The following is a 23901-nucleotide window of genomic DNA, read 5'->3' on the forward strand; positions in this document are numbered from 1 at the left end:
TACATATACAGTCCTTATACCAGGGAAGTCTTTACACAGACTGTTAACATTTCTTTCCTGTATTTTGAATTGAATGTTGTAGAAATCGGCTCTCAGGAGGAAGTGTGCAGTCTGTAAAATCGTGGTCCACACCGCCTGCATCGAGCAGCTAGAAAAGGTAAGAGAGCGCCACCTGCTGCCACCCTCCTTTATTGTAGGTGTGTGGTCTTCAAAGACTGGGTGTCAGTTTCCATTTCCAGCTTTTTGGAAAAAAATGCCCTTTAAAAAAAGAGGAATTCCAACATAATTAACAGATTAATAGTAAAAAGAGTTTTAAGCGTAATTCACTGTGTTGTTTGCTAAGTGTCAATTGCAATAATTTTATGTTACCTCTTAGGATGAATAATGGTCTCTGGAGCCAGTGCTCAGTCTTTTCTCTGGGCTTCTTGGTCAGTGCTTTTGCTCGTGCAGGGTAAATGTGTGGCTGGGGCTGGAAGTGGCAGCCCGAGGTTGTGTTATCTCCAAAGAAGAAAATTCTGTGTAGTGCATTTATTTGACATTCGGGAGAAAGGAAAGGACCCAATAGTGATTTTCTGCTGCTCACTTTCAAGAGTCCCTCTCCATTTCCATGTGTGATTCTCTGTGCATTATCTGTGTTTTCAAGCTGACATGTGTAAATGCATTGAGATATTTTAGTTCTATGCAGCATTCACTTAATTTCACTGACATATTACAATTGCTGGTGATCTAGATGGTGTGGCAATGACCACTGACGTTCGATCTTAATATGTTCTTTCCCATCCCAACTCCACTTATTCATCTCCTTCATTCTTACACTTTCACGTCCTACTGTAGTTGAAGATGATATAAGTGTACCATGTAGGAGACCTCCCCACTTAAAGTATGGGGCTGCTGAATCCTTCTATAAAGAATACTTTTTCTATTGTTGGGATAATCCTTACAACATTTTCAATTTCTCAAGTTTATATTTTCTACTTTTAAATTTTAAAACCCAGCTGGGTGGTTTAACTTCTCTGTAGTTTTCCTCTGACTCTTTCTTATCTATTTCTGATTTTCTGTTTGAGAGCCTTATTGTTGAAAGATGCTGTGATTTCATTAGTGAGAAGGAGGGGATGGAAAGTGGAGATAGAGAATCAGTTGATGTGTCTGTAGATTATCTAATGTGATGATTTCAAAGCACTGAGAATAGCAGTAAACTTTCTTCTTTATTATTTAGTTTCTTTTTTTCTGTAGCCTCAGTATCTGTCATTGTTGGATGGTTTTAGGTAATTCGTTTTAGTGTGATGCTATCCCTAATGTAAATGCTTTTCTTTTTAAATGACAGATTAATTTCAGATGTAAGCCAACGTTTCGAGAAGGAGGCTCAAGATCACCAAGAGAAGTGAGTAATTTTTTTTTTTGTACCAGGGATTGAACCCAGGGGTGCTTAAATACTGAGTCACATTTCCAGCCCCTTTTATGTTTTATTTAGAGACAGGGTCTTGCCAAGTTGCTTAGGGCCTTGCTAAATTGCTGAGGCTGGCTTTGAACTCTGGATCCTCCTGCCTTAGCTTCCTGAGTCTAAGGAGACACCATCATGAAAGGCAAGAAGTGAGTAATTTGAGGCTCCATTTCAGATCCCACCTTGGAATCACTGGACTCCTAGATATTCACCTGGGATTGAAAAATAAATTCCCTCTCTAAGTATTCAAAATCAGTTATTTATGAATCCACTAATATATGCAATCAATAAAATCTCATAAGTCTCTTCAACATTTGGACACTGCACTGTAGATATGTTGGGAAACCACGGTCATACTGATTTGACAGAGAGTGGGGGGCATCACAGTTGAAGAGGCAAGAAAGAAATAGATGCTATTGTCTGTTGATTGATTTTAATTCTATTTTGTTAATTTTGAGTGGGGGGCATTAAGCTATTCAGGGGGCAGCATAGTTACTGGTTATTCATGTGTTTTAGCCAACTTTTTTTTGCTACTGTAACTAAAAGACCTGACAAGAACAATAGCAAGGAGGAAAAGTTTATTTCAAAGGTCTCAGTCCACATAGCTGGCTCTATTCGTTCCACAGGGCTTGAGGTGAGGCAGAATATCATGGTAGGGGAGAGAGAGAGAGAGAGAGAGAGAGAGAGAGAGAGAGAGAGAGAGAGAGAGAGAGAGAGAGACTCTAATATCAGGTCATTAAATATATACCCCAAAGGCATGCCCCTAGAAACCCCCCTCCTCCAGCCACATTCTATATGCCTGCAATTACCACTGAATTATTCCTGTCAGAGGATTAATTCATTGATTGGGTTAAGGCTTTCAGAATCCAGTCATTTCACTTTTGAATGTTCTTGCATCGTCTCATACATGAGTTTTTGGAGGACACCTCATATCTAAACCATAACATCACGTGAATGCTGGAATTAGAATTGGGCTATCTGCTTTCAAAGCCAGTCTCGATATAGTTGACCTTTGGCATCTCTCTCTAAATCACAGTGTTTTCATCTGTTAAGTCAAATAAATAAGTCAAAATTGCACTCCCCAGTCAGAAAACCTAAAGCCTACCATTAACATCCTTCTTAGAATGTTGCTTAGCATGCCAGATGTTAACCATTGTTTCCCAAACACTACCATCTCATGTGGTACTCTCCTCAAAGAAAGTCTGCTAAATAAGAATTCTAGCTAGCATATTTTCTTTACTTCATTTAGGTTCCCAGTGATATGAATTTTAGTTCCACTTATAGATTTAGCCCTTGGAAACCTTCCCAGCTAGTGTACTCCTTATACCAGCTCTGTGTAGTCATGAATGGGAGAGACTGGAAAGGGGTTAAATAAATGGTTTCCTGGAGGAGGTGGGCACTAAACTGACATGTGCAGGAGTTATCTAACTTAAAAAGGTGTGCAGGGGGTGGTTACCAGGAGAGTGAGAGCCTTCTAGACAGAAAGCACAGCAGCATACAAACTGTACTGAGGGAGCTGAGTAAGATATGTGGCCTGTGAGGCAGACAAGAGCTAGACCATGCAGATTCCTGGGAGCCAGGTTGTACTCGGAGTGTTTTGTCATGAGGAAGTTGGGAGGACATTGAACTGTTTAAGCTGAATATATTATACCTGACTGCTGTGTGGAGGGAATACCACACAGTCCTGGAGTAGTATTGAAGGCACAGAAACAACTTAAGAATTTTAAGAAGCTCCTCTAGCCATAGAGGCAAGAAATAGTTGGGAAACCAGGGTCAGACTGATTTGAGCCAGAGAGTGGGAGGCATCACAGTTGAAAAGGCAAGAAAGAAATAGATGCTATTTGTCTGTTGATTGATTTTAATTCTATTTTGTTAATAAGAGAGGTGACCTGAACCAAGAGTAATGTTGGTGGTAGACATTAGACTGAATTAAACAAATTGACAGAATATGGTTATTGATTGGATTTTGGACATGAGTTGGGAGTGGGGGTGGGGAGACTGAATAAACCAGACCTCTACCTTGCAAAACTGATTAATATCGAAAAGGAGTGATTTGGAAATAGAGGGGAGGTGATGAATTTAATTACAGAACGATCATGTTTGAGATGGCCCTCAGTTGGAGATATTCAACAGCAATATATGAGTTGGAAGTTAGAAAGAAGAATGGGCAGGAGGTAAGGTTTATGAGTCATTGGCAGATGTAGATAATAATAAAAGCTATGATGACAGATTGATGTGTAGAAAAGGAATAGAAGATGTCTGAGCACAAAGAAAATCACAAATTTTAAAAACAGTTAATAAAAAGAGAAGAGATTGTGCATGACTATAGTCCCAGCTACTTGGGAGGCCAAGGCAGGACAATCCCATGGGTCCAAGAGTTTGACATCAGCCTGCATAAAATATGAGAGCCTGTTTTTTTTTTTTTTTTTAAAAAAAGACACTGTGAAAAAGAGTAATCTCAGTGTTATTGGTGAATGCAAGGAGATTAAAAGAAAATATGGGAAAAGATTGGATTTTGAGGTTATGGAGAGAGGAAAAATAGTTCTTCTATCAGTTGCCTTGCCCATTTGGTGTCTGTCCAATATGGCAGCAATGGATGAGGGAAGTGTGAGGAAAACGATAGCATTGTGGGTGTCCTCGGTGCCCACCGTGATGTACTACAGTATTGGCCAGAAGATGGCTCAGTGATAGCTCAAATGAAGTAGTTGTTTTATTTAGGAAAATTGAAAGCACAGAATTTTGTTCTAAAGAATACAACATAAATATAACTACCTTTTACTCCCTGTCCCTCAATTTTTCTCTTTTCAGAATGGCTAGTTGGATAAGAGATAATTTTCGTTGTATGTATAATTTTTCTAATCCAAGTGTTGTTTTATTTTTATCAGTGTGTTGCTCCTCTTCTCTGTATCTAGACCCTTCATAAGATCTTGGATCTCTTCCCCCACCTTCTTATCAAGGACTTGATATTCTTTCCTTTCCTGTGTTTTCAACTACCCCACCTCCCACCAGGTGTAGACTATTTCCGTCAGCAAAAGCATGCTCTAGTAGTTTCCATCTTAAAAAACAAACAAACAAACAAGAGTGTGCTTTAACTGCCGACTGTGTATTTACTGCTGCTCTGATTCTCAGTTTGCTGTTCACTGCCAAGCTTCCAGAAAGTATCATCCATAAAAATTATTTTTAGTATGTCATCTTCTAGTCATTTTAACCTGTTCTGATCTCATTTCTTCTCTATGTACTTGCTGAAATTGCTTTTCTCAGTGTTGCCAGTGATCTCCCTGATGCCAAACTCATTACTTTTCTGTTCTTATTCAGTCTCTAAAAAAGTATTCAAAATATCAATATTTGGTTCTTCTTGAAATGCTCTCCTCTCTTGACTTCCCACATCGCTCTTTCCTAATTTTCCTCTTCATTGGATCAGCCTTCCTAAAGTCTTTCTTTGCTCACACCCCTGACCTCGACAAATCCTTCTGGGATTCATCTATGTTCTTATCTTTGTCTGCTCTTATTAGGAGAGTTAACAACAAGGGACTTTACATTTCCAGTCTACATTTTCTGGAGTTCATTTGACATGTCCATTGAATGTATCACAATCATCTCAGATATAATGCATCAAACCTATATTCACTATAAAACCATTTTTCCCAATTTTTTTGCAAATCAGAAAATGAGTTTCTAGTTGGGAAAACTAGAGTAGGTTCTCACTGATTCCTGCTCTCATGCACTCTCTGCCTCTAGTTCTTTGCTAGTTTTATTGATTTTATTCACAAAACATATTTTAAATCCATTTATTTATCTCCTTTTCTGTTGACAATAGCTTAGACTAAGGTGCCATGATTTCTTATCTTTGACCTCTCCATGGTTGTTTTTATTTCTCCCTCCAATCTACCTGTGATTTGATGGAATGATCTTTTAAAATGAAATCTAGATAATGTCATTTTCCAGATTAAAACTCTCTAGTGGTTTCCATTGCACTTAGAAAAAAATCTAAATGCTTTGTCTTGGCCTGAGAAACTTGTAAGTCTGGCCCCTGCGTGTCTCTCCAGCTCTACACAGTTGTCACAGGAATTTTATTTCAGTTCCCAAGGTGCATCCCAAGATATCCCTTACCTGTAGACCCTTGCATAATTTATTGTTATATTGTAGATCTCTTTAAACGACTAGCTACTGCTTATAGTTAGGTTTCTTCTCAATTATCATTCTCTCAGAGCTTGTCTTAGTCAGTTCAGGCTGTGTAACAAAATATCCTGGACTGGGTTGCTTATAAACAACAGAATTCTTTTAAGAATTCTAGAGGATGGGAAGTCCAAGATCTGGATGCCAGCATGGTCCAATTCTGATGAAGGCCGTCTTCCAAGTTGCAGACTGCTGCCTTCTTATTGCATCCTCTTTCAGAGAAAAGAAAGCAAAAGATCCCAGGGGGTGCTTTTCATAAGGCAGTAATGCCATTCACTAGGCCCCTACCCTCAAGAACGAGTTACCTAACAAAAGGTCTCACCTCCCAATACCACTCAACGGATGAACTTGCTCCATTGCAGAGCTCTTCCTTGATACCACGTGTAAGCAGGTAGCACTGTGTTCTTTGTCAAAGTTCCTTGTTTTCCCCATTAGGTCATTTTAGATGTCATAATTATTTATGTTTATAACTGTTTGTTGCCTGACAATGTTTCTCCCCTTTAGTGTAAGCCTTGGGAGATCAATCATGGAGCTTATCACAGACTAATTGTTCCAGGACATGGAGTATGTGATCAATGAGTATCTGTGGCTTCAATGCTTTTGTAAGGGGGTGCATTTCTTCCAAAGTGTGTAAGAACTTTTAGTCTAAGAGGACATATACTAGATGAAATTATGACTATGACTCATTTGTGATTCTTAAGAGACTTTCAGTAGAGTACTCAATGGAAATGAAAGAACATTCACTTTAGCATTAGTGATCTGGGTTCAGTTCAACTCTGCTTCTTTTCTAATAGGTGGTCAGTCTTGAGTGTGGGGATTGTTAGTCACCGTGTCCTGGCAGTGTATAGTGCCTGGCGCGCAGCTGTTTTCTAATGAATATTTGTTGGATTGCTTTCTCCAAGTTGAATCTTTTTGGAACTCAGTTTTCTTAGTCATAAGCCATATGGATTGGGTTGTGATTTCTAAGATCCTTTCAAGCATTCTATGAATAATATTTTGAATTGCATTGGCTGTTTGAAAATAACTGTGCAATTGTGCTATATGTCTCAGCTAACAACACTGGGTATTTTTTATTTTATTTTATTTCTTTTGGTACTGGGGGTTGAACCCAGGGGTGCTTTACATCTGAGCTACATCCCCAGCTTGCCTCAAATTCATGATCCTCCTGCCTCAGCCTCCTGACTTGCTAAGATTACAGGTTTGTGCCACTTTGCCCAGCTGCAGATAAGTCTTGAAATAATATATCATTGATATTTTAACACCTATAAGTAATAGCTTTTTACCTTACTTACTTATACTTGCTTGAAGTATATGAATAATTCATAAATTATTGATGAGTGATGAAATGGTATTATTGTGTTAGAAGCTTTGCTGTTCTGTCTTAACAACTGTTTATCAACATTCACATTTGGAGGCAAATCTAATATCAGTTCAACAATTTAAGAGATATGAATAATGGTCAAAAGAACATAGAAAAAATCTAATTTTAGTCCAACAATTTAGGAGGTATGAATAATTGTCAAAAGAAAATTGTGTGAAGAATTAAGGTGCTTGGGAAATAAAGATTTTCTTTATATCACTGATGAAGGCAACTGATGATTCTTCCTCCCCTAAATGATAATCACATGACTTAATTGTCACAGAAGTAAGGTTGAGAATTCAATTCAGTTCAACGTATATTTATTGGATGTACTTTGTTCAAACTATGTTAAGCAGCAATAGGATCAATTTATATTGGGAATAAGAAGAACTCTGAATAACAACTGCTTGACATCTCAAATCATAGAGCTTAGTTTTTAACTTTCTTCTACAGTAAAAGTAATGGATAAGTTACTTTCTCTGTGCCTTTATGTCCTCAGTCTCCCACTTATTTTCTTGGAAGGATAATACTCAAGATGTTTAATGACTGGTAGAGTCATATACATTAGTTTTTAAATAAAAATTTAAGGTGTTTTCTCCTATTCCCTAAATGAACTAAACTACATGGTGTTAGAACTCTTTTTGCCAAATTGGTGCAACCAATCTGGAAAGCAGTATGGGGATTTCTTAGAAAACTTGGAATGGAACCACAATTTGACCCAGCTATCCCACTCCTTGGTTTAAACCCAAAGGACTTAAAAACAGTATACTGTAGTGGCACAGCAACATCAATATTTATAGCAGAACTATAATTCACAATAGCTAAATTATGGAACCAACCTAGATATACTTCAATAGATGAATGGATAAAGAAACTGTGGCTCATGTACACAGTGGAATATTATTCAGCATTAAAAGAGAATAAAATCATGGCATTTGCAGGTAAATGAATGGAGTTGGAGAATATCATGCTAAGTGAAGTAAGTCAATCCGAAAAGAAAAAAACCAAAGGCAAAATGTTTTCTCTGATAAGTGGATGCTGATCCATAATGAGGATGGGGGTTGGGAGGGAGCATGGGAGGAATGAAGGAACTTTGGGTAGGGCAAAGGGGAGGGAGGGGAAGGGAGGGGATATGGAGGTAGCACAGGTGGTAGAATGAGATGGACATCATTACCCTAGGTACATGTATGAAGACACATACACGTAGAAACACGGTGTGATTCTACTTTGTGTAAACTAGAGAAATGAAAAACTGTGCTCCATTTGTGTACTATGAACTGACATGCATTCTGCATTCATGTATAACAAATCAGAAATAAATAAATAATTTTTTTAAAAAAGAAGATGTTGTGGTACAAATGATTTAAGTCATCTTATTTCTAAATAACTGTTGATCTGTGGAAATTGTAGGTTTAATCTCTTGAGTGGAGCTGTTACTAGCTCAAGGATCCCATGAGTCAGCCATGATTTCTCATAGATTAATTGCACCCAATTCTTCCAACATTTCCCTTCTTAAATTGATAGTCACTGGGTGATTTATAATCTCGATAAGTGCAGAATTTCTCTTAACATCAATGATATTGTTCAATCTCCCTCAGTTTCTGCTAAAATAACAGCAATTGTATTAAATTTTTTCAATCCTTTTTGATTAGTGTCTGACATTTTTATGTGTTCAATATTTCCACTCCTGACTGTCATTGAAGTCATTGATTGGTGTGTCATGCTGAAGTAGCTTGAACCTAATCTTTCAGAGTTGAGGAGGCATAGAGATGCCATGGAAGGAGCATAGACTCTACTGCCAGCCTGTTGGAGTTCTAGCCCTTGCTTTGACTCTTAAATTCTTTGTGACCTCTCTGTGCTTTGGCTTCTTCATCTGTAAAGTAAGGAGGATAATTCTGACCAAAGTTGAGCCCTCTGATGAGTTGCCCTACAGTAATGTTATTGGGAATAAATACTGCAGTTGGCAGTTGACTTCAGTCCTCCCCATCCTATTCTTAAGTAGGCACTGAGCTAGAATTCTTTTTTTTTGGGGGGGGTGGGGGCTAGAATTCTTATCACTCAGTAGTAGCCTTACCTGCAAAGTAGGAGGTGGAGGATCCAGGACCTTCATCTTCCACCAATAGAATTATTCCTCTGAATTGTTGGCATGAATATTGATAACTGGGAACATTTCTGGAGTTGTTGCCACCATCTTGAAAGCTACACCCAGACATGGTACCCCAAATCGCCCATGTGGACATTTAACCTTCCATGGATAACCCATACTAGGTGGACCCAGCCCAGTCTTCTGAAGTTTTTGAGGGAATTTGTGGCATTGCCCAGGCAACAGGATTTGTTTTCACAAAATAACTCATTTGAAACAGGATCTTGGAGTCACAATATGTCAGAAATTTACATCCTAATTGTTCAATTAAGAATATGTAAAAATAGTCTTCAGTATTGAGAGGGTGTATTAGGAGTTGTTATGGTGGTAGGGGAGGAGCTAGCGAAATGGTAGAGGTGCTAAATCGCAATTTACTAGCTAATGTAGGAACATTTTAATACTTTAACAACTCCTAGAGGTTGATTGGTACACTTCTACGGAACAACACTTCTATTTATTAAAATTCTCATGAAGACTAAAAGCATTATTACATACAAAATAGTTTTAAAAGTTCATGGAACATAGTACTCAATAAGTGTTAGCTATTATGATTAGCTGCTTTCTGAGAGCAACATTGAATTGTATCTTTGTTTTAATAAATGGGAGCAGAGTGAAAAACAAGATGAAAATTAGACTAATTTGTAGGATCAGTATGTTGCTTTACAGTTTACAGTTAAAAGACCATTATACCTCCAGAGCCTTTATTCAGTTTTATTTTAAATTGATTTTACATTGTTAAGAGAATAAAGGTGGTGTTTTTTTTTATTAATAAAACTAGTGCTTGTTGGAGGTATTCTCACCATTCTGAATTTCATGCCTTGATAAAGCTTTTTTCTTCCCTCAACCCGATCTCATATCTTTGTACATCTGTATTCAGTGTGTGCTTGGCATACAGTAGGCACTTGGTAAATATTTGTTGAATTAAGGAATATATTTAAGGGTCCTTTAAAGGGGAAATATGGACCATGGCTAGATTCTGCCATAGACAAATTATCAGATAAAGTGTGTTTTCTCAGAAAAGGGCAAGAGAAAAAACTTAGCAAGTATGTCAGGCATATTGGTTCCAGAGGGATGAGTTGTATTAAGCTATTGAGTTTATCTGCATCACTACTTGGATGACCCTGCTCTCTCTTGTAACATCCTAAGAGCTAGTGGAGATGGGGCTGTTTGATTCGGTCCCAGGGGATCGCCTACCTGGGGGGAGGAGGAGGACCCCCCTGTGTTTCCTACAGTTCAAGACAAGAACAGACCTTGGAAACTAACCTCAACTAGTGTTGAGGATAGGTTAAACACACCATCACCAAACCACCATCAATATGCCCACATCTCTTATCCACATCAGTTTTCTTCTAGATTCTCAAATCAATGCCCCAAATCAGGGGATCGATTGCTTTCTGATAACTTGATTTCTTTAAGTTCCTTCTAGGTAGAATGTTGAGGAGAGGGCCCTGTGGAAGTAGAACTGGCTTCCAGCATTGAGGGTTGTGGCAGGGGTCGCTGGGGACAGCAGGAGAGCGGCCAGGGAGCCTGCCATGTAGCAAGCATTGAACACATTTGTCATGTTCAATTATCGATGTGTCAGCTTTTCTCCTTCACCTTTTCACTTCTATTTGGGTATTTCCTATACCTGTCTGAGTTATCTCCCAGCCCAGTTTCCTGTTCACAAATCTGCACCATGTTTCACTAGTAAGGTGGAGTGACAGTAATCTGGCATGGCTGCTTGCCATCGGGAAGACAGGGAGAAAGGGCAGGATAAACGCCGTCTCCCTTTGTGAAAGATCACTGGCATAGAGAATTAGCTTCATTTTTTTTTTTTGAGTGGATTCATATTTATTGCTAAACAAGTTGTATCTACACATTCGATTTTGTGCTTCTAGGGGCTTATGTTATGGTTTCTACAATCCTGTAGTCTCTAAACATTAAAAAAATGAATATTGAGGTTTGCAAATTAACACATATTCATTTAACTTTGTTTCCTCCACAGAATTTTGTGCGTCATCACTGGGTGCACAGGCGTCGGCAGGAGGGGAAATGTAAGCAGTGTGGTAAGGTAAGAGGCCCAGCCACCCACAGCCATCACAGGAGGCTCCTCAGGCTTTTGCAAGCACCCATGTCGACAAGTCCTGTCCCCAAATCCAATGTTCAGTGCATCAGTTTCCTGAAAGGTCCTATTTTTCCAGGTCCACTGTTCTGAAGAGCTATTTCAGTTGCTGTACAGCTCACTGCAAGAGGTAGTGGTCTTAATAAAAGAAATTAGGTGGATGCATCCTTGCAGAGAATTCCTCTGATTGTTGATTTTTTGTTATGTTTTGGTTTTGGTGTCAGGGATTGAACCCATGGGCATTCTATCATGGAGCTAAATTCTCAGCCCCTTTTATTTTTTATTTTGAGACAGAGTTTTGCTGAGTTACCCAGATTGCCCTTGAACTTGTGATCCTCCTGCCTCAACCTCCTGCAGTTATAGGCATGCATCACTATGACTGACTGATGGATGATTTTGGAAAGCAAGTTTTCCTATTTTGTTAAAACTTCCCTACAAGGCAAACTGGCTATCATACTTATTTGGTCAGTAACAGCAAACTAATGGAATGTTGAGCAATGCTACTTTTGCCCATGTCCAAGCGTGAGCATCTGTACTGTGATACAAGGTGCTGAGCAGAGCCATGCATGACAGCATGGTCAGAAGCTAGAAATACATAGCTCTTCTTATCAGTTTCTGGGAAGAGATGCCCCTGTTGGTGGTGGTTGTGTATGTCTCTTCCCTCTTTCACTCTGGCTGATTACAGGCTCCTCTGATGCAGTGCCACTTGGAAAAGAGAGGTGGAACAGGGTGGGGGCATATGACTGTGCGCTGTTAAACTCACATTCCGAATATTATTGATCTAGCACAAAAGTTTGAAGTGGCTTTTCAATCACTTAATCTGTAAATGGAAATAGAACTGTTAGCTTTTCTCCAAATGTTATTGACCTGAACTGATTTGAGTATGAATTTTTTCCAGTGTAAAAAGCTCTTCTTTAGGAGATTTCAGGAACCTCTGGGAAGATTAAACAGAGGTCAGTCACACAATAAAGAATGTTTTAAATGACATCAGTAATAAACTGATATTGGTAATGGGACATTGGTAATGGGAAGTTTGGGTTTGGCAAGAGTTCAAGATAATTTGAGAGAATGTATTGTTTATCAGTTAATTATTAGTTACTCAATTAATTCATTTATGTGACTCCTTCCAGTTAAACATTGCCTGGAGTAGGATTGTGGATGGTGAAGGAAACTTGGAAATAGTTTATTGATTTTGCTGTTGTGTCTCATACCTGGGAAGAAAATATGATGCAGCAATTGGTAACCAAGTTCTCAGGGCATGAACCTCCTTTATACTAGTAGTATCTCCTCAGGTTGCACCCAGTGACTCTCAGTTGGTTGCCTTTTAGCCTGTAAAGAGTTTGGCAAAATAGTATGAAAGCAGATTGAGTTAAAAAAAAAGTGAGGAGGAAGGGGAAGTAGAAAGATTTTGATGGTCATTTTACATGACTGGGAAGTAGGAGCTCAGTCTTCTAGTCTCCTTTGAGTGAATCTCCCTCTTCCTACATGGTGCTACCTTGGGGCTTTTGAATTTTCTCTTACTTTGTGAATTGTAAACTATAACTCTGTGTGTGTGTGTGTGTGTGTGTGTGTGTGTGTGTGTGTGTGAGAGAGAGAGAGAGAGAGAGAGAGAGAAGGTGTAGAGAAAAGAGAGGCAGGCACAACCATTTTGGAATCAGACATGTGGATGACAATCACAAGCAATCTGGATGAGTAAGTTTTTCTCTTTGGAAAAGAATCTTTCACTGGGCAGCCTTATACCTGACACCACTTCAACACTTCAAATTATAATGTAATTGGAGGAATTTTATTTAAAAAATCAATGAACATAATATATTTGAGGATAAGCATTGCCTGGTGTCAGACTGCACTCCCATTTGTGTGGCCTCAGCTTATGTAGGCACGGTCGGTCGATTGGAAGCCCTGGATTCCCCGAATGCTGCATGGCTAAGACCATCCCCTCTCCTGTGCATGTTCTCTGGCAATCCTCCCAGAGTGCCTGCGCTTCTGTGCACCACAGTTATCAGGGGGGATGGTCCAGCTCTTCATGCAATGTTCCTATAACGTTTACCCCTTACAGTCCAGCTGCTCATGAATTCTTAGATTCAAGCAATGAAAGGATGGGATGGTCTTAGACCTATCATATCCTCGCTGGATGATAACTCTCCTTTGCATCCTAGATCCTGCCCTGCACTGGGGGAAAGCTAACAGTTCTATTTCCATTTGCAGATTAAGTGATTGAAAAGCCATTTCAAACTTTGGTGCTGGGTGTCATTTTTATCAGTAGAGTTGTACATCCTTACATACCCACAGACTTCAAAATCTCACCCAAGTCTCACCCCAATTATTCCACAATGTCTTTCTTTGGGTGGGTTTAAAAAATAGCCGTTTCACTTAGCAAATCTTTTCTCCCAGTGGTGTTTTTGAAGCTTTGGTGGGTTTTTAGGGTGTATTAATAATATGGTTTCAATTTCTACTTCTTGATTGAATAATAAATATTTGGAGTGATTTTCTCTTGAGCTCTGAATGTATTTTTGCCTGACCGTGTGTGTGTGTGGCATTTAATGTGATCACAGGAGAGAGCTCATGATTCAGCTGCTTGGTTCCTTTAACATCAACTGAACATCTCAGGCTGCCAAGTTTAAGGCCATTCCCTGGTTTTACATTGTCATCGTTCATAGCCCTGTCTTATGAAAGAGCCAGAGTTAAGTCAGAAAAAGAATGAAAGACTCACACTTAAATTATGTAGCTTGATGAGAGTTTAATAAAAAGAGTATTTATAATGTGTGTGCAGAGTAGAGGGGAACCACCTGGGATAGTGTCGAACACTGAGGTTAGAAACGGAGGGGCCATGGTCAAGCCTAGTCTGAAGAGGCAGGAGATGGCCAGGGTTCTTCCAGGAGCTATGGCCTTTAGTCACAAGACTCAGACAGCTTGAGGGGAATAAATGTACCTTTGATCTCTAACTACCAAACCCAGTATAAACCAGAGCTCAAGGGACTTTGTTGAGGCAAACCATAAAAGCAACATTTAAAAAAATACAGTAGAATGCGTTTTGACATATTATGCATACATGGATTCTGACTTACCATTTTGTGGTTGTACATGATGTGGAGTTACACTGGTCGTGTATTCATATATGAACGTAGGAAAGTTATGTCCTATTTTTTCTACTGTCTTTCCTATTCCTGTCCTCCCTCCCTTCCCTTCATTCCCCTAATTCAATGAACTTCTGTTCTCCCCCCATCCCACTTATTGTGTGTTAGCATTCACATATCAGAAGGAACATTTGTAAAAGCCAACTTTTAACAATGGGCCATAGTGTATCAAAAACAGAGATGGGACTGGAGAGTTGGATGAGATCTGTCTAGAACATATCATTTAATGCAGATCTGCATTCAATCAATGGTTCAAAGCCAGAATGCATACTTATTCTGCAAACCTGTTTGTGTCTTTTTCTCACCAAATCTACACATTACATTCATTCAGTTAGAATTCCCTCACCACTGAGTTGTCTGTAGTACTTAAAAGTATCAAGATGCAAAGGAACAATATAGTAATGATTATAGCTCATTTGACCATTCTTTCAAAGAATTAAGCATCCAAGCCCAGCAGTGTGGTAATGTGGAAATGTTTGTAAATTACAACCTGAAACCTTCTTTTATTTCATTTGGAAACATACATAAGCATTATAAAATAAATAATTTTTATACTATTTGATAACCATGACTCAAAAATTTTTATTATCAAATATTAAGAGCAGGCTTTCAGTGCAATAACCCCTATTTCAACTTTGGTATACATTTGAATACTTCTTAGTTCCCTAACCAAACAAGACACATCCTTATGATTTATTATAAATCATATGTTCTTTAATATTTAATTAATTTAAATAAATTAAGTTACGTGCACCATATGTAATGGGAAGATATCAAAAGTACTCTTTAATTTTCATGGATATTATTAATTTAAAATGAACTTAAGGTGTGGTATGTAAAATGTACATAGCTAAACAAACAATGCCTAATAGCTCTTTTTGTAATGCAAAAATTTTAAAAAAATTTTTAAAAAATGACTAAGCCATTATTATAGGGATGGTGAAAGGGATTGCAGAGTCTAAAAATAATAAAAATACTGATTGGGGCTTTCTAGGATATTCTGTGTTTCAATTTGAAAACTCCCCTCTAGTGATTTGAAAATGCCTGCATCCCAGGAGTCAGCTCTCGAGAGGTTAGGTACCAGGACTCTAAGTGCTAGTGCGAGGATCCACAGCTGGTTGGGCAAGCTTGGTTATTTGCCTGTCTACGTGTGTCCAGCTGTAACAGAGACATCCTCTGTCATTAGCCTCAGGAGGACCATGGAGGAGGACTGGAGTGGGCGATAGAACAAGGGCATGGAATCCAAGCCTCTCCATGGAGCTCCTGGCAGAATGACTGCTGGAAGCTTGGTTTTCCTTTCTGTCCTTGACTGAATGTCAGTCAATGGGACAAGGGCAACCACGATTCCATCCTTTGACTATTTTAGGTTCTTTGCAGAAGTGATATCGTGTATCGTTTCTCCTTTCATGTCTGACTGACTTCACTTAGCTTAATGTCCTCAAGTTCACCAGGGAGGGGCCGTGGGGAGGTATTAGTAAAGAGTATCAAGTTTTGATTATACAAGAGGAATAAGTCTTAGAGATCTATTATGTTGTATAGTGTCTATAGTTGAAAATGCTGTACTGTTCATGTCTAAGGCTTCTAGGAGGGTAGCTTTTATGTTGAGTGTTCTTATCACTGGGAGAAAAAGATGGGTGGGAGGAAAGAAGTTTGGAGGTGCTGGATATGTTTTTGGCATAGATTGTAGAGCTGATTTCACAGGTATATGCTTATCTTCAAACTCATCACCTTGCATACATTAAATATGTATTTATACCTCCATAAAGTGGCTTAAAAAGGTAGGTTCCTCGGAGACAAATGGCCTCCCATCTTTCTCCCTGACTTCCCCAGTGGAGTCAATTTGGCCTTTATATACTTCCTCTCCTTTTTTCAGAATCTGACCCTGGACAATTAATCTGAAATTTTGATTCCTAGTCTTTTGTTATGAGACTGAGCGGTGATTACCTCCCTTTCAAACTGCCTTTCTTGAATCACTTCATGAAGAAAAGCTACTTCTCACTCTGCCCTGGTTTAAAAAGCATGGGTGTGTCAGACACTTGGATATTGATTTCAGAAATAAACCTCCTTCAATTAAAAATACAGCACAATGAAATATGATTTTAAAAGAGAAAGACTTATTTGTATATTTTTAAAATTGATGGCCATCACAGTAATAAACAAAACTAGGGCTTGGTTTTCCTAGGTAGGCAGAGAAATGCATGCTGAGTTGTTAGCTGAGAAGCAGAAGTCAAGGTTCTTTTGACTAATAAATGGAGTTTTTACTCTTTATAGATTAGAATTAGTCCAAAATACACTCACAGTTAATTAAACAAGGCAAGTAAGTATAGAAGTACATTGAAGTTGGTTAACACATGTTGCTCAGGAAAGATCTTTTGAGTGCTTTGGTGAGGATGTAATATAGAGACATAATAATTTTGGCTCGGGATATAGCTCAGTTGGTGTAGTGCTTACCTTGCATGCATAAGGCCCTGGGTTCAATCCCCAGAACCACACACACAAAGAGAGAGAGAGAGAGAGAGAGAGAGAGAGAGAGAGAGAGAGAGAGAGAGAGAGAGAGAGAGAGAGAATAATTCTCATTTTTTAGTGTCAGCTGATTAAAAGCAATTGTGGTAAAACAGCATTTTCTTTTGATATCTACCAGTCAAGTGTTGCTGTTGGAGGAACAATTCTGGATTCATCTCACTCTCAACTAGTACTTCTGATTTAGGTGACCTGCTTGATTGCAGGGGTACAGGACCTTAGCCTTGTGCAGTCTGATTCCTTAGTCTTGAGTGCTTCACATTCTGTTTATTATTAAAATTATTCAGAGAGTTACAAAGGATGTCCCAGTGGATCATCAGGGTACCAAATATATTCTTCCAGCTTCCATTGTCAAGTAACAGCTGTGTCTCTACCTAATGATCCAGGTCAGTTTCTTCTGTTGGTCCGATGACTCATTCCTGTATCTGTTAGACTCTTGACACAAAAATTCCAAATTAACTGGGCTCAGTGGTAGTTTAAACTTTGAGAGATTCCTGTTGTGCCCTGTGGTTGAAGGTGCTCTTCCTTTGGTACTCAATCCTCACAGCCCAGAGTTGTAGGGATGAGAATCAAAAATTCCCCAAGTAGGTCAGCGGAAACTGTGGTAGACAGGGCCACTCTACTTCCATCCCTTGGTTTTTTTAACAGTATATTTTGCCATGGACACAAACCACCATAAAATTCCCATGGACTTGGGAGTGCATTGGGTTTGGAGGATGGTGCTCACAGGGTATCCTTTCAAAGCTCCAACCTGAGTTATATGTGCCTTCCAAAGACTGTATCAGGCCTGCTTCTGGGTGGTGTGGCTCATCTCATGGACTCATGTCTACTGATGCACTCTTGTTGTCATAAAGTGTTTCCTTTGGTCTTACACAATATTTTGCAGAATCCTGCATCAGTGGGTCAAACACCAATGTGTATGTTTGTTGTAGTGAGTTTTTGCCTCTTCTGGAGTGGAAGGGGTTCAGTGTCATCCATTTTTCATCAGTTGTTTCCTTTAAGGGATGTGTCATGGTGGCCTTGGTGCTCAACTTTGGTGGCTTTTGTTGGCAGGTGAGTCATTAAGCAGTGGCAGTAGCTAACTCAGTTTTGGTGAATGTTAGCCCTTGCTGTTGAACACAAACATGTCATCCTAAACTACCATAATGGGTACTTCACTTAGGACCCCATGGTGCTATCTGTGGAATGGCTCATAACAGATAGCACAGAGAGTGGTACCTGGGTTATATCATAGTTTTTGTTTCTTACACGGTGAGTACTCTCTGTTGGGCATACGTACAATGATTTTTTTTTTTACTCTTTGTACTTAACTTCATATATCATCTAACCATCTCTTCCACAGACCTCTCCTTTCCTTCCTGGTCCCTGACCATCTAGCAAGCCATTCACCATGGTCTGTAGGTCATTATATATTTGTATACCAGGGCATTTATCTTTTTACACAGTTGCTGCATCTGAACTTATGCTCACTGGAAAATTTCTTCTCACTTATGTCTCTAGGGACCACTCCTGAGTAGGCTTCAGTGCAACAAGAATCCATTTTTGGCTGGGACTTACATAGTTGATCCATCCATGCATGACCCAATCTCAGCTTTTTTCTCCTCTTTCAGATGACCATTAATTGAGGTGTGAATTGAGTGAGAGACCTGGTACTATATAGTAATGGACGACATGGAATTCTGAGCTACCTACTCATGCATCCTGGTGCTGCTCATACAAGGTCCTTGATAATCCCAATTAATATAGCAATGGATGGAGCTGGGCAAACCCAACCTTATGATCTTACAGAATTACACCTGGTGATTCACCTGGTATTCCTCCACCAGAGCATAGTAACAGGCCAGGAAATGATTTTGAAAGGTATTTCATTTTCTCCTACAGATGGCATAAATTTGTTTCAGAATCCTAGTGTCTGTATTATCTTGTTGCTGCTTGTCATAAATACCACAGGGACCCTTTCTCCTCTCCTGTTCCTCTAAGAGCAGGAGAGATAGCAGTACTTTCATTGCAGAAAGAAACTGTTGCAGAACTCTATCCTGCTCTGGGCTCTACTCTAAGCTGGGAGCATTTAATGTCATGCACTAAATGGATGAAGACAGTATTCTTACATGTGTAATGTGCTACCTCTAGGACCCAAAGAGGCCTACAAAGTGCTGTGCTTAATTCTTATTTTTGTCAAAATTGTGAAATGCAATAATTTACTTTATGGATCCGGGAGGTTTTTCTAGCATGCTCCTGTGAACCTCAGGAGCTTCACTAACAAGTGAGATCTCTGATTATACATAGGGCCTATGTCCCTACCTTCTATCTCACCAAGACTTTCAGTATACCTGCCATTTTTTGGCTAATCCGCTTTGACATGATATCATTGATAAGGTGGACCAAGTGATGATCTGCAGCATGTTCATATTGTTAAGGTCCCTTTGCATTACATCCAGAAGAGCTCAAAGCCTTGGAATGAGCCTGAAAAAGTACCATTGACCATTGACCCATTGACCCTGCAAGTGAATGTAAAATGTTTTGTATTTTCCTTTCAGAGAGGATGGAAAATAATTCAATTTCCAGTCAGTCTCCACATATCATGTACTTGAAGCTGAAAGATTCCAAAGTTAGCACAGTAACTGCAATCAGAGTACACTGGGTTGAATTTGTGCTAGCCTAACACCATTCTCCTATTTGGCTTTATAGTATCTCAACTGGTAACTTAAATGGGGATATGTAATTGTATACTACCTCTGCCTCCTTTAGTTTTTAAAGGGTGGCACTTAAACAGATCATTTTTTTGAGAGAGAGAGAGAGAGAGAGAGAGAGAGAGAGAGAGAGAGAATTTTAATATTTATTTATTTTTTTAGTTTTTTTGGCGGACACAATATCTTTGTTTGTAAGTGGGGCTGAGGATCGAACCCGGGCTGCACGCATGCCAGGCGAGCACGCTACCGCTTGAGCCACATCCCCAGCCCTAAACAGATCATTTTAAGGAAACTTAAACAAAAGACCATTGTCACAGCTTTCAAAATTACCAATTTGAAATCATCTCATACCTATTGCATTTGTGAGTTTCACATTGGTTATGTTTTACATAAGCTTTGGAGAGTGGTTTGATTGTTATTTGGGTCTCCTCGCTATGCTAGTTCTTTCACAATTTCCAAGGGTGTACATTCCAATTATGTAATTGAGGACCAGGGAAAATAACCCTGATGGATTTATAGAATTAGCAGACTCTATAAACAGCCCTAGTACAGGACTTGATTTTTTTTTAATGCTCTAGAGTATCATGATACTGCCTTATACCCAGGGTAGACAAGTCATTTTGGAATTTTGCCCCATAGTTTTTAAGACACTTGAACATTTCTCTCTCCTCAGTGTCAAACTACCCGAGTGAATGGTTGTAGATTCTTTAAGTTAAAGACTGGGCAGATTTACCATGGACACTTGTTGTGATGTTGCTAGAGTCTTCTTCTAGGGACTTGTCCTCTCCTTCAGTCAATGGGTTGTATCTTTGATGAATGACAGAAACATAAGAAAAAATTACGACTGTCTATTGGAGCATCTACCCTTATATCTCTTGATCAGTTTTCCTGATTTCTTTTGATTGTGTTGATTGAAAAATATTCTTTTATCTGAAAATTCATGGTGATGGTTTGCATATAAGGTGTCCCTCAAAAGCTCATATGTGAGATAATGTAGGAATGTTCAGAGGTGAAATGATTAGACTCTGAGAGCCACTGGATGGATTAATAAATTCATTAATGGGTGGTACTTATGGGCAGGTAGAAAGTGGCTGAAGGAAGTGGGTCATTGAGGGCATGTCTTTGGGTTTATCTTTAGTGTCTGATGTGCAGAGCTTTCTCTCTGTTTCCTGGCTGTCTTGTCCTGAGCTGGCTGTCATGTCCTGAGCTGATTTTCTCTGCCACATCCTTCTACCACGATGTTCTGCCTCACCAAAGCTATTGATGATGGACTGAACCTCTGAAACCATGAGCAAAAGTAAACTTTTCTTTCTTTAAGTTGTTCATATCAGTCTTTTGGTCACAGCAATGCAAAGCTGACAAAACATCCATCTTGCTTCTGGGGATGCCATGCTCTATTTTCCAGTTCCATAGCTCTCTTTAGGTCAAGATCCCTTGGTGTCAACATCAATCTTACTGTAAAGGTGCCAGCCTTGCTTTGATGATTAAGTGCTGCCACATGGTTCCTAATGTGTCTGGAATTCTATAATCCCAGTTGCTAACATTCTGCAAGGCATTGACTACAGTCTGGGCTAACCTGCAGAGGAGAACTGCCCTGAGCTTCTCAACATGTTGCCCTTCTCACCAGCACATTTATTACTGATTTTTGAAGTGGAGCATCCTTTGGTCCTGATGCAGATCATAGTCAACTGATGTGTACTTAGCTGTACCTAACAAAGCAACTCCAGTATATTGCCTCTGTAAGATTTCCATTGTTTCTCTATCATAACAGTTCTGGCATTTCTACTTAACATGGACCATTTCTTTGTTTTTAAAAGCCATCTTAATGTTAGTGCTAGCATCCTGGTGTCAGCATCATCTTCTGAGTTTCTTGGTCAGCTCTTCTATTATCCAATTATGTATTTTATTTGTATTAGCTTTTTATCACTCTGAAAATACTGAGAAAAATGACTTAGAGGAGGAAAGGTTTATTTTGGCTCAGGGCTCAGGGGTTTCTGTCTATGGTCAGCTGGCTCCAAGGCAGAAACACCATGGTAGAAGTGTGTGGTAGAGCACAGCTGCTCAATTCATGGTGGCCAGGAAGTAGATAGAAGGAGGAATGGACCAGAGACAAGGTATAGCCGTAGAGGGTATTCCCTCAAGTACTCACTTCTTCAATTAGGTCCCACCTGCCGCAGCCTTTACCACCTCCCAATAATGCCATAAAATTATTAATCCCTATTGTGGTCAGAGCTTTCATGATTCAATCACTTCCCCAGAGTTCTGCCTCTGAACATTGCTGCATCAAGGACCCAGCCACTGCCTTTGAGGAACATTCTAGATCCAAAACATAACAATAGGACACACACACACACACACACACGTATATATACGTGTGTGTGTGCATATATATATATATATATATATATATATATATATATATACACACAACTTTATATACAATATATGTGTGTGTGTATATATATATATACAGCTTTATATACAATATATGTGTGTGTGTATATATATATACAACTTTATATACAATATATGTGTGTGTGTGTATATATATATATATATATATATATATATATATATCTTACATGTAACTTACAAAACTTGTAAAAACCTATAAAATTTATAAAATATCTAACTTATCTTTAACGTATGAGTGTTCTTACATTGAGAAACTCTCCTTCATCAGCTGTAAGTCCTGCCTTCTCTATCCTACACCCTCAGATCCAGGCTCCCAGACACTCTCACACTCCCACTGGTACATTTTGATTAGTTCCTGAAGCTAGGTCCTCTGAGGCTTAGTTCTTTTCCTCTCTTAACAGCCTTTACATCTTCCCTGACTGAGTCCATGAGTATGAAAAGACTATTAGGTCATTGGTAATATTACCAGGAAGAATAAATGTAGTAAAGCACCAAAGTAAAGTCAAAACTATTTCTGGACAGCAGATTTTTCATTCTCTGAGGTACATACACCTAACAATATTACCTTGACATAGATTCACAAAGCCAGCTAGGACATAATCTGAATAATTTCACCAAGTTTTGTAAGTCTCTTCCTTAGTTGTCTGGTAGCTGTATAGCAAAACAGTCCAAGTTTATATACAAAAACGTAGAATTACTTCTACCAGCAGAAGAACATTTTATTTAATCAACTAGTTAGAGTACAGCCAGTTATTTCCTGAAATGTCATATAGCCAGCAAGGTATATATTGTATTATTTGTTTAAAGAAATCTTAAACGATTTTAATTGGTCTTGTTTTTTTTCCCAAACACCAACCTGCTTGGTGAATATTATCAGCATAAAATGATAATTTTAATTTTTAAGGTTATTAATTATGGGTCAGAGATGTCAATTAATTATCATGGATGAACATATTATCATAATTGTAAGTAGTTTGTTGCAGCATTAGGAAAATGTTTTCTTACAAGAAACCTACCTGTTATTATAGGACAAAGGTAAGCCCAATAGTTAGATGTAGTTTGTGCCTTCTTGAATATAATACTATTCACAAAAGATATTTTTGTTCTAAATTCAGAATGGTCATAAAAACATAACACATAGCTATCTGTAGTTTTCTTGTAAATTAAAATGTCAATTAGTATCCATAGTTATGGGGGTCTGCCTGAGTTCCAGGGCCCTGGGTTAAGCCCTCCACCTTGACAAAGTCATTGACTCATGGAAGACACAGTCTTGGAAGCCATGCCTTAGACTCTTCACATAGTCTGACACAATTGTAGTAATAGTGTTAACACTCAGGGAGAATCCTGTGTCCTAATTCTTTGATAAATTTTCCCTAGAAGACTCAATTTATAATCTGTAGCTTGTAGAAGGGGCCTTGAGACAGATGAATGGAAACAGGAAGAAGTATCTGAGGATGGTATGGCTGAGCTGCTCTGATTAATATATTGTAATTCCAAACCATATGAGGATGGAGGAACTCAGGGTGTTCTGTTGAGAAATAATAAAAAGCCAATGTAACATATTATGAACAATAAGGGCGATGCAAATTTTAAGAGCCTTTAATTAATACCATAAAGTGTATTGTAATTAAACCCAATAGACAAGAACTTAAGACTTTTCAAGAATGATTCTAATAAAGTAACTATAAATTCACATAATTTTAAGCAACTTCAGAAGTTATAGACACTGCTTACTATTGGTTTAATTGATAAAAACATTGTTTATTATAATTTTAACTTAGATGGATACATGTACTTACATTTTGTAAATGTTAAAAACAAATTTTAAAAATTTTAGCTTAAAACCAATACTATCAGAATAGGAAATTTAGGAAATTCAGATAAATGGGATTTTCTATGAATGAATAAAATCTCAGTT

At 38.6% G+C, this 23901-nt stretch overlaps 1 protein-coding gene across 2 annotated transcripts in view; it reads left to right on the forward strand.

The window, feature by feature from the left end:
- Dgki (diacylglycerol kinase iota) overlaps window positions 1–23901 on the forward strand; it is a 404075-nt gene that overhangs the window by 165009 nt on the left and 215165 nt on the right. For both annotated transcript variants that reach the window (XM_076860225.2, XM_076860226.2), the window contains exons 4-6: window positions 83–157; window positions 1325–1381; window positions 11105–11170. In XM_076860225.2, coding sequence (XP_076716340.2) covers window positions 83–157; window positions 1325–1381; window positions 11105–11170 — 198 coding nt within the window. The remainder of the gene's footprint in view (window positions 1–82; window positions 158–1324; window positions 1382–11104; window positions 11171–23901) is intronic.

The sequence above is a fragment of the Callospermophilus lateralis genome, chromosome 1 (genome assembly GCF_048772815.1).
Source record: "Callospermophilus lateralis isolate mCalLat2 chromosome 1, mCalLat2.hap1, whole genome shotgun sequence".
NCBI lineage: Eukaryota > Metazoa > Chordata > Mammalia > Rodentia > Sciuridae > Callospermophilus > Callospermophilus lateralis.